This window comes from Canis lupus, chromosome 30 (assembly GCF_003254725.2).
Source record: "Canis lupus dingo isolate Sandy chromosome 30, ASM325472v2, whole genome shotgun sequence".
NCBI classification, from domain to species: domain Eukaryota; kingdom Metazoa; phylum Chordata; class Mammalia; order Carnivora; family Canidae; genus Canis; species Canis lupus.
The window spans coordinates 38,048,086-38,058,939 of NC_064272.1; the positions used below are offsets into that span (position 1 = coordinate 38,048,086).

Here is a 10,854-nt window from a genome sequence, read left to right on the forward strand (position 1 = left end):
TGGGCACAGCCATCCTTGAGAAGCTCCTCCCAGCCTGGCCCAGAGCAGGGGTCCCAGCCTACCCAGCCTTCCCTCCTGTCCAGGGCCAGCAGCTGGCAAGGCGCGAGGCTGACCACATGGCCCTGATCACCGGAAGTCCTCGGTCTCTTTCGGTGTCAAGGCCTCCCGGCTCCTCTCGACGGGCTGCAGTCGAGCCCCCCCAGTGATCCGCAGGGGGCAGGCTCTGGGGCGGCCCTCAGCAGACGCGCTCTGCGGGATTGGGATGAGACCCCCATGTTTTGACAGGTGGGGACCAGCTGGGAAGGTGCAGACCCTGGGACGCTGCACAGAGAGGGCTGGTGGGGGGGAAGGGGCACGGGGTGCACACGGCTCTGGGCTAACTCTAGAGCACGTGCAGAGGAAGGCAGCCCTTCTTTTTCCTTTTGCTCTTCTTCCTTCAATAGCAACAGATATGATTAATTTAGGCCCATATTATAGGTCGGAATTTGGCTAATTCTACTCAGGTTGGCAGGTGGCTTTACTGCTGGGGAACATTTGCCAAGCCAGTGAATTGTAAAAACAGTCGTGCAGGGAGATGTTTGACTTGCTGGAGGGCATGTTTGGCAGGCTCCGGGGCATGCTCCGCCCAGCTGGAGATGCCCTTTTATGCATAAACACAGAGATTAGCTGAGAGCGAAAGCTGCATCCTCTCATCAAAGCAAGGCCTCTGCTTTGTCAGCCAAATGCTCCTGGATGACCTCCCACTGTCTCTGCCCAGGAGGTCGTCTCTTTCAGCCCTAGGGGGGCACAGCCTGGTGCCCCACCAGCCGATGCCAGACTACTCCACCAACTTAGGAACCGAACCCTTTCTCAACTGCCCCACCCCTGGTAGACACCCCATGGCTGTTCCCCCCACGTTGGGGCTCTCTTCTTCCTCACACCCTCCCCACCCCTAGTTTTGTGCAAGGATCCTCCATGTTCCCTCCCCAGCCCCCAGCCTGACCTAATGTGTCCTGGCTGCTCTGAACCAGTCATGGCAGCCCCAGTTGCCTTGCTGGTGATTAGATTAAACTCAAATGTGTGATGGGATTCTGGCCAATGACCTGTAGAAGAAATCTAGTTGGTGATAGGAATGTGGTTAAGAAAGACAGGTTAGGGCGGCCCGAGTGGCTCAGTGGTTGAGCGTCTGCCTTTGGCTCAGGGCGTGACCCCGGGGTCCTGAGATCGAGTCCCACGTCGGGCTCCCTGCATTGAGCCTGCTTGTGTCCTGCCTCTCTCTCTGTCCTCAAGAATAAATAAATCTTTTTTTTTTTAAGACAATTTTAAAAAAGAAAGAAAGACTGGTTAAGGATAGCAGAGTATCACAAAACCTTCAGAAAGAGAGGAGAACGTTTTGTGGACCATTTTTATGTGTGATACTAGGTCCAATCGAGCTGGCTGCCAAGGGGGCCACTGCTCTTCCTATGGGTGCTGGGTCCGGGACAGTGGCTGCACTATTGGCGGGAAGACAGAGGCTCCCAAGAGCCTGAGAAGGTCCACCGCACCCCCCCACCCCCCTCACCCCCCGCCCCAAGCCTCATGGCCTGCAGGAGACAGAAGCCAAGAGCTAGAGGTGTGGTGGAGAGAGACGGAGATTCTGCTTGAGTTTTTATTGCCTAGAGTAAAAAATAAGGAATGGCTATCTGCGTCTGCCAGGGTGGGGCAGCTGAGCAAGGGTTCCCGAGTGGGTTGAGCGGCCCGTCGCTGGGGGGGCAGCCAGGCTGCGACGATAGGTCTGAATGGAACCACCTCCCTGAAAGAGACTGCGGGAGCCCACTCAGGAGCTTTTGGCTGACAATATTTTTTGTTTGTTTGTTTACTAAGAGCAATTTTACTACAGCTGGGACCAAATGCTTTCTGGAACACATTCGTGATTGTTTACTGAAAACCACAGGACGGACAGGGCAATTCCCTTAATGAAAAAATACTTCAGAGCAAGCTATTCTGAAAACTGAGGTCACCTGGGACAACTTTCAGGAAAAGCGGCTTCACTCTTAAAAGGGATACATGGCAAGAGGTGCAGTCTTGTCCCTCTGGCTCTTGTCATGTCTGAATGTGATGGCTGGAGCTGCAGCAGCCATATTGTGACCAGAGGGAGACAGCTGGGGCAAACAGCCGATGTTCCCAGGATGGTGGACCACAGATTTGCAGAGAACCAATGTGTTATTAGGGTCCTCACAGGAAATAAGATCCATTCAGACTGAGTCATTGGGGAGAGTTTAATAAGGAGACTATTTACAAAGGTGTGGGCAGGTGTAGAGACACCAACACAGGATAGTGCAGTGCCATACAGTTAGGAACAGAGAGGACCCCTTGCTATCTTGGGCCTGAAGGGACAGAAGAAGGAGGTGTTTCCAGGACCAGAGAGAGACTAAGGAGAGGAGGACGGCCTGGCCGGAGCTATGACCTACCAGAGTGACTGGGACGTGTGGAGAAAAGATACCCCGGGCTCATTCTCTGGACCCGTGCATCTCATGCTAGTGCCTCCCGTTGACTAAACCAACAAGAAGGGGGATCCCTGGGTAGCGCAGCGGTTTGGCGCCTGCCTTTGGCCCAGGGCGCGATCCTGGAGACCCGGGATCGAGTCCCACATCGGGCTCCCGGTGCATGGAGCCTGCTTCTCCCTCTGCCTGTACCTCTCCCTCTCCCTCTCTCTCTCTCTCTCTCTATCATAAAGAAATAAAAATTAAAAAAAAAAATAAACCAACAAGAAGCCAGAGGAGGGGGTTGCCCACCGATACAGTCTGCAGGGATCAGCCTCTCAGTGCCCAGAGAGGGGGGTCGGGTGGACCTGGAAGACAAAGAGGAGGTGCAGAGCGCCTGCGATGATCTCATTCATCTGACTGCCTGCTTGTGTGTCAGTCTCCTCCATGAGGGCGGGGCCTGTCTTGTCCACGGCTCTAAGTCTTCTCCTAGAACAGGGACTGGCAGCTTAAGTTATGCTCAAAGAATATGGCCAAACATCTGCTGGCGACAGGCACTGCCCTAAAAACTGAGCAAACGAGAACACTGTTTGCCTCAAGTTGTCCAGTCTAGAGAGCGAGAAGGAAACCAAGCAATATGACACGAGAGCGAGTCATGTCCCAAAGAGGAGGATCTGAGCCAGAGGAAGGGGTCAGGAAGGCCCAGAGGAGGTGGGCTGGGAGCTGAGGTTTGGAGGATTTGCTCCACAGGAGAGATGGGAATCCTTCGTCATTGATGCATCCCCTTGCCACAGTATAAGTAAGCATTTCGAACCTGGACGCAATCCTGGAGGGTGTTTGTTGGCAGGGGAAGGTCGGGAGGAGGGTAGGGTGCTCCAGGCAGAGGGAACAGCATATGTGAAAGCCCAGAGGCAGAAATCTGGAGGAATAAGAAGCTGCTCGCTTCAAATGTTGGGAAAGCTGGCGGGAAATGAGGAGACGAGGGAGCAGGAACTGGCTCATGCGCTGGGCTGAGTTTGAATTTTGTTTCCATTGCTTTAAGAAACTCCTGAAGGATTTGAAGGAGGGATAGGACCCGCTCAGTTTGCAGTTCTGCAAGTGCGAGTGGGTGACGGCTTGGAAGGATGAGCTGAGGAGGGAGCCAAGAACAGCTCCAGCCAATGTGGCAGCCGCGAATCACATGCAGCTACTACAATTTAAAATTTCGGATCTAGAGATCCCTGGGTGGCTCAGCGGTTTGGTGCCCGCCTTTGGCCCAGGGCATGATCCTGGAGTCCCAGGATCGAGTCCCACATCGGGCTCCCTGCGTGGAGCCTGCTTCTCCCTGTGCCTATGTCTCTGCCTCTCTCTGTGTCTCTCATAAATAAATAAAATCTTTAAAATAAAATAAAATTTCGGATCTCAGTTGCACTTACCCCGACAAGAGCTCCATAGCTCTATGTGGCTCAGGGCTACCCTATCGGATGGCACAGAGAACATTCCCATCACAGCAGAAGGCTCTATCGGACAACACCGGCCTACACGTGGTGAGATCCAGCAGGAGGTTCCTGCAAAAGCCCCAGCGGGAAGCGGTGTTGACAACGTTGTGCAGACAGTGCCCCAGTAATGGAGAGAAGGAGTGAGACCCAAGAGGTATTTACGCCGTAGAATCCTGAGAACCCGGCTGGTGGGGAATGACAGAGAGAGACCCTCCAGGATTCCCGGCTTCTGGCTGGGGTGAGATCAGAGGGGCAGCGTGTGCACAGGGAATGACAGGCCTCATTTGGGCATATGCGGGTGCTGTGGGAGGGGGCCTCTGGGTGCACACTCACAGCGGGTGACTGGGCGTCCAGGATGGAAGCTCCGGGTCCATATCTCATAGATTCCAGTCCACCTGCATTTATGACTCACCTGTGTCCACCAGGGTTCTCCTTCTCTGCCAGGTCTGGAAACAGAGACAAATGGGGCTCAGCCCCTGCCTTCAGAGGCCCACAGTTGGCTGGAATTTGGCTTAGACCATGGACCAGCCAGAAGCCACGGCTTCCTGTGGCCAGAGCCATGGCATAGTGAGAATGGAAGTAAGAGGCAAAAACAACGAGCAAGACAGGAGCTGTCAATTCCTGAGTCCTGACCCCCAGCCATCCTGATGAATGCACAGAATAAATTTGTCGAGTGACCCAGGGGTGCTCTTAACCTTCCCCTCACCTTAACCTTAGCCACGTCCTGTGTTTCCCTGAGATCCTCTCCTCAGGATAGGATTGCTATGAAGCTAAAACAGAGACGGCCGACCTCAACATGCAGCACAGAGGTTAAGGCATAGCAGGTGCTCCATAAATTTTAACCGTAAGGATTATTACTTGGAAGTTCCATAAAACCAATGCAGGAAAGGCCCAAAGCAGAGTCTTCACAAAGCTCTCATGCCGGTTAGCATTCTTACTTGTGAACACTAACTGATTCAGCAAATCTTGTTCTGAATACATGCGTGCCCGTCCCCGTGCTAGGAACTAGAGATAAGAAGAGAAGCAGAGGCTACCTCGACCTTGAAGCTCACAGTCCAAAGGGGAGGCAGCATGAAGGGTGCCTTAGAGGAGGGCAGTATGGGGCCTGTGGGAACTCAGAGCCGAGCAGTGTGGTGACAGCTGAGCAGGGTATAGAATGATGAGCAGGAGCTGGCCAGAGAATGCAGGGTGAGGCATGAGTTTCAAGAAAAGGGATAAACCTAAGGAGAAAGACGATGGTGGTGGGGCTGGAGGGGTCATGGGGGCAAACAGATCCAGAGAGGTGAGCAAGAGCTCCTGCTGAAGCCTTTGGGTACTAAGCGAAGGAGTTTGGTTTTTAGCTTGAAATCTCTGGGAAGCACTGAGGGATTTTAAAAAGCGAAGCAGTCAATATGCACTCCAGAATGGATAAAATGAAAAATATTAAAAATATTCCATGGTAGGGGATCCCTGGGTGGCGCAGCGGTTTGGCGCCTGCCTTTGGCCCAGGGCGCGATCCTGGAGACCTGGGATCGAATCCCACGTCGGGCTCCCGGTGCATGGAGCCTGCTTCTCCCTCGGCCTATGTCTCTGCCTCTCTCTCTCTCTCTATGACTATCATAAATAAATAAAAATTGAAAAAAAATATTAAAAAAAAATATTCCATGGTAGTGAGCAAGCTGGTGGGCATGCCTATTGGTTCAAGTACTCTGAAAAATTGTTCTGTAGAATCTACTAGCATCGGACATATGTCTAGTCTATGACCTAGCATGTCTACTCATGGGTCTATACACGACAGAAATACATACAAAAACATGTGCAAGGGGGGCCTGGGTGGTTTAGCCGGTTAAGCACCTGACTTTAGCTCAAGTTGTGACCTCAGGGTCCAGGAATGGAGCTCCAAGATGGGCTCCCTGCTCAGCGGGGAATCTACTTCTCCCTCTGCCCCTCCCCTCTCTTGTGTGTGTTCTCTTTCTCTCTCTCAAATAAATGAAATCTTAAAAAAAAAAAAAAAAGAAAAAAGAAAAGCTTTCTCTTAAAGAAAACAAAACAAGGGCAGCCCTGGTGGCCCAGCGGTTTAGCACCGCCTTCAGCCCAGGGCGTGATTCCTGGGATCGAGTCCCACGTCAGGCTCCCTGCATGGAGCCTACTTCTTCCTCTGCTTGTGTCTCTGCCTCTCTCTCTCTCTCATGAATAAATAAATAAAATCTTTAAAAAATCAAATCAAATCTGGGGGTCCCTTGGTGGCTCAGTCGGTTAGGCATCTGCCTTCAGCTCAGGTCATGATCCCAGGGTCCTAGATGCAGCCAGGCTCTGGACTCTCTGCTCAGCGGGGAGCCTGCTTCTTCCTCCCCTCTACCTCTCCCCCTGCTGGTCTGCTCTTCCTCTCTCCTTCTGTCTCAAATAAATAAATAAAATATTTTAAATAATAAATAAAAAATAAAATCTGTTAATTAACAAAATATTCCATGACCAAAAAAAGAGTACACACAGCATGATTTCATTTATAGAAAGAACAAAAACAGACCCAAGTAATGTACACTTTTAGAAGTTGGGGTTGTAGTTACCCTTGGGGAGGGAGCTCAAAGGGGGTTCTAGGGTGCTGGTCATGTTCTTTCTTTTGATCTGAGGGCTGGTTATGTGGCTTTGTTAAATCTGTAAAAATTCAAGTTGTACATGACAGCTGTGCTTTTCTGCATGGTCCTTAGCATTGAATAAACGTTTTAAGATTTTTATTAAAAATAAAAAGATAAGTAGAAGTTCAAATACTTTATGTAGATACTCCATCCTCAAGGAGGGGGAGAAGAAGTCCCCTCTCCATAGGTGTGGGCTATTCACACACAGTGACTTCTTCCAAGGAGCACAGTATGGTAAGGAGTGGAAAGAATGACTCACCACGAAGAAACTTGACAAACACTACTTCAACAGGTTGATTAAGGCCAACATCAACCATCCTGAGTCAGGCTGACAATATCTAGCCTTGACATGATGTGAGTAAGATGGCACTTTACTTCTATGGTCCTCCTGCCAATAACCCATAACCCCAGCCTCAACGTGAGAGAAGCAGACAGTTTCCAGTACTGGGCCTCCTGTGGAATACCAGGCCAGTATTCCTGAAAACTGTCAAGGTCATCAAAAACAAAGATAGTGGGGATCCCTGGGTGGCTCAGCAGTTTAGTGCCTGCTTTTGGCCCAGGCTGAGTCCCACATTGGGCTCCCAGCATGGAGCCTTGCTTCTCCCTCCTCCTGTGTCTCTGCCTCTCTCTCATTCTCTCTCTCTCATAAATAAATAAATAAATAAATAAATAAATAAATAAATAAATAAAATAAACCAGGACGCCTGGGTGGCTCAGTGGTTGAGCCTCTGCCTTCGGCCCAGGGCATGATCCCAGAGTCCCAGGATTGAGTCCCACATCAGGCTCCCTGCATGGATCCTGCTTCTCCTCCCTCTACCTATGTCTCTCTGCCTCTCTCTCTGTGTATCTTGTGAATATATAAATAAAATCAATAAAAAAAAACCTTAAAAAAAACAAAAACAAAGATAGTCTGAGAAATGTCACAGCCAAGGGGAGCTTAATGGCACATGGTCACTCAGTATAATGTGGTGTCTTCCTCGATGGGATCCTGGAACAGGAGAGGACATCAGGCTAAAACTAAGAAGATTGAATAAAGCACGACTTTAGTTCATTAAGGAGTGAGCGCCAGAGAGGGGGAGAGGGAGAGGGAGACGGGGTGAGGGAGGGAGGGAGGCAGGGAGGGAGGTGGGGAGGGAGACGCAGGCAGACCGAGAGCGGTGTTCCCTAAAACTCAGCCTCGGCTCAGACCCTGATCTTTTTATTGCGTGAGCGGAACCTAGTAGAGACACAGACTGAAGACTGTCGTCCTTTCTCTCAGCCACGGTCCTCACACCTGCTCGGCGGCTCCTCCAGACTCCCCAGCCGTGGCCCTGACTGCGGCCCAGATTGAGCACACAGCTTTCTCCTTTTCAGGAATGAGAGAGCCCAGTCCCGTCTAAATCTAAATTTGCTCCTCACATCCAGTCTGGGGCGTGTTCTCAGCCTTCTGCGGTCAACCAGACCCCACGGGGCGGGGAGAAGTCTGCTCTGTTTCTGTGCTCCTTCCTCCCCCGGCCCCCCACCTTGCAGGCCTCTCCACCTGGATGGGTGCAGGGGGAGGGTGCTGGAGGAGACACCAATCTCTATCCGGCTGGTGCTGTGTATCTTCTCCCTGGGTGAAGGGTGCCCTTATGGAGCAGGTGTTCCCCTGCGGGCTTTTCATCAAGTGCCTTAGGGTCCCCGCTGTCCTGCACATCACAGAGTTCCTAAGTGGCTCCTGGACTCTGGCTGACCTCCTGCCCCCCCAGCTCACCCCCACCCTGTGGCTTCTAGGGTCTCCTCTGCAGTGAGCCCCCATGCATGCAGCTTGAGTCCAGCGCCTTCAGGATGCCTACCTGGCTCTCGGGAGACTCATATCCTCGTATTGCACCCCACTGTGTCACGCAGGCTGCCCTCTGCTGCCCCCACCATCACAGTTGCTCCCCCGACAATCCAGGGATACATTTCAAGCAGGTACACAGCGTGCTGGTCCAGGGGACAGCCTTCTTCTTCTTTTAAAGATCTTATTTATTTATTATGAGAGACACACAGAGAGAAAAGCAGAGACACAGGCCGAGGGAGAAGCAGGCTCCATGCAGGGAGCCCGATGTGGGACTGAGCCTAAAGCAGGTGCTCTCCCGCCAAGCCACCCAAGCGTCCCTCTAATTCCATCACTAAACAGAATCATTTAGCAGTAAGTTGCAGAAATCGTTGGCACCTCACCCCTGAATGCCCAGCATTAGTCTCCTAGGATTTCCTACAATATCCTCCCACATAACTGTGGTGCTATGTTCACGCCTAAGAAAATTCACATTAGGGTCACCCTGGGTGGCCTAGTTGGCCTTCTGCACCGCCCCCCCCACAGTCAGCAGGGAGTCTGCTTCTCCCTCTCCCTCCGCCCCTCCCCCCACTTATGAACTTGCGAGCTTGTTCTCAAATAAATAAAATCTTAAAAAAAAGAAAATTCGCATTAATTCCATAATATTTTCTAATCTCCTGTCCATGCTCATGTACCTCCAATTGTCCCAAAAATGTCTTCTGTAACTTTAAAAAGTTTTTAAGTCCAGGGTGCCATGAAATTTTACATATAGTATTTGGTTGTTTTGTCTCTGAGCTCTTCACTCTAGAAAAGGACTTTTTTTTTTTTTTAAAGATTTTATTTATTTATTCACGAGAGACGCAGAGAGAGAGGCAGAGACACAGGAGGAGGGAGAAGCAGGGGCCTGCGACAAGGACCGCAGCGGGAGCCCTGGTGTGGGGCTCGGTGCACCCGCCGTTTTCGGCCCGGGCTGCGCACCAGGAAGCCAATGTATTTCATGGCCAAGCGGAGAGCCTCGTTCCTGCTCAGCTGGGTCGGGGTTGGGGTCGGGCAGGTGTGTTGGCAGCAGCTTCCTGAGCTCTGCGAAGGCCCCATTCACGTTCTGCTGCCGCCGGCGCTCCCCGCTGTCGGTGAACACACGCGGGGCCACCTTCTGGGGCTGGTGCCCCACGGCCAGCTCCAGCTCACAGTGGCTCGGCCTCCGCTTCAGCCGGCTGCTAGGGAAGATGCCAAAAGGTCCTGCTGGCCCAATGTAGAGGCTGTAATGGGTTGTGGGTCACTAACGCCCTGTGGGCAAGGACCCCGGCCCCGTATTCCCCCCAGGCCCCAGCTCCCCACTGACGTTGAGGAAAGGGTGAGGGTGGTAATGCAGGGCCAGGGGCCTGGGGCGGTTCCCAGGGTAGAGAGCTGCAGCAGCGGGGCCGCAGGGCACTCAGCTCTGTGGTGGCCACGGCTGCCCCTGGGGGCCTGGTGTGGCCCAGGCTGATCACTGGCACGCCAGGGTGCAGCCTGGGAGGTGAGGAGCTTTGGTGGCCAATCTCCTTCACTTTCGGGGGCCCAGGAGAGGCGGGCGTGGGGGGCAGACCAGGCACTGGGCTGGGGGCACACACCGTTTCGGCCTTCTCAGTCATGGTGGGGCCCATCTCTGCCTGGGCCTGGGGCAGGCACATGGACCCCAAGGGGGTGCTCACCCCGGTGCTGGTCCTGCTGTCTGGTGAGTGCCCTGGCTCTGTCCTTCACGGCTCCAGGCCAGGCTCCGTGGCCCCAGTCGGATGCAGCCTGGGCAGCGGTCAGGGCCGCACCTCTCCCAGGCTCCCAAAGGCCGCAGAGGGCCGCGTGGATCCCTCGAGGGAAAGTGAGCTGCTCCTGGCTGGCCTGCCCTCTCCCTGGCCCTGGCAGCCCAGTTTCCTCCCTCTCACCCCCGGCCGCGCTGGAGGATGCTGGACTGGCACAGATAAGGGCTATTTTTAAAAAAGATTTTATGTATTTATTCATGAGAGACACACAGAGAGAGAGTGGCAGAGACACAGGCAGAAGAAGAAGCAGGCTCCCCACAGGCAGCCCAACGCGGAACTCGATCTCAGGACCATGGATTCACGCCCTGAGCCTGAGGCAGACGCTCAACTGCTGAGCCACCCAGGAGTCCCTGTCTCTTGTTTTAGATTAAGGACTTGGACTGAAATTCAGAGATGGCCAGAACATGCCCATTCCCTACCTGGTTGTGCAGGGTGTTGCAGGGGTGCTACAGAGCACGCTTCCCAAGAGGAGCACATCCGCCTGGACAGAGGAGGGTCCCTCCTCATGGGTGCAGTGAGAAAGGAACCTGGAACAACCCAGGAGACTTGTTTTCAGCACCTTGTCCTGCCCTTGAGAGAAATAAGTAGGCTGATCCTGGATCCTGAGAAGAGCTGGATGTTCCTCCCTAGCGACATGGCATCTCTCCCTGAAGACCTGCCCTGGGTAGTAGATGGAGCCAAGAGAACATGGCCCAAGGCCAAGGGCTGAGCCTTCCAGCTTCATTTGGTAACTTTGATATCAGGTGG

At 53.0% G+C, this 10,854-nt stretch overlaps 1 protein-coding gene across 1 annotated transcript; it reads right to left on the minus strand.

Annotated features, from left to right (window-relative positions):
- Positions 1 to 8,900: 8,900 nt before the first annotated feature.
- LOC112675511 (T-cell acute lymphocytic leukemia protein 1 homolog) lies at positions 8,901 to 10,831 on the minus strand. Its single transcript, XM_049104295.1, has 2 exons — positions 10,527 to 10,831; positions 8,901 to 9,570 (listed from the first exon to the last, which is right to left on the minus strand). The coding sequence occupies exons 1-2, from the start codon at positions 10,829 to 10,831 to the stop codon at positions 9,153 to 9,155; spliced, it is 723 nt and encodes a 240-aa protein (XP_048960252.1). The 3' UTR covers positions 8,901 to 9,152.
- Positions 10,832 to 10,854: the final 23 nt, after the last annotated feature.

What these genes read in the sequence shown, in the direction of transcription:
- LOC112675511 (XM_049104295.1), bottom strand. Translation starts at nt 10,831, where the DNA reads ATGAAGCTGGAAGGCTCAGCCCTTGGCCTTGGGCCATGTTCTCTTGGC. An exon ending in GCAACACCCTGCACAACCAG is followed by an intron (nt 9,571 to 10,526) that starts GTAGGGAATGGG and finishes AACCCATTACAG; the next exon opens with CCTCTACATTGGGCCAGCAG.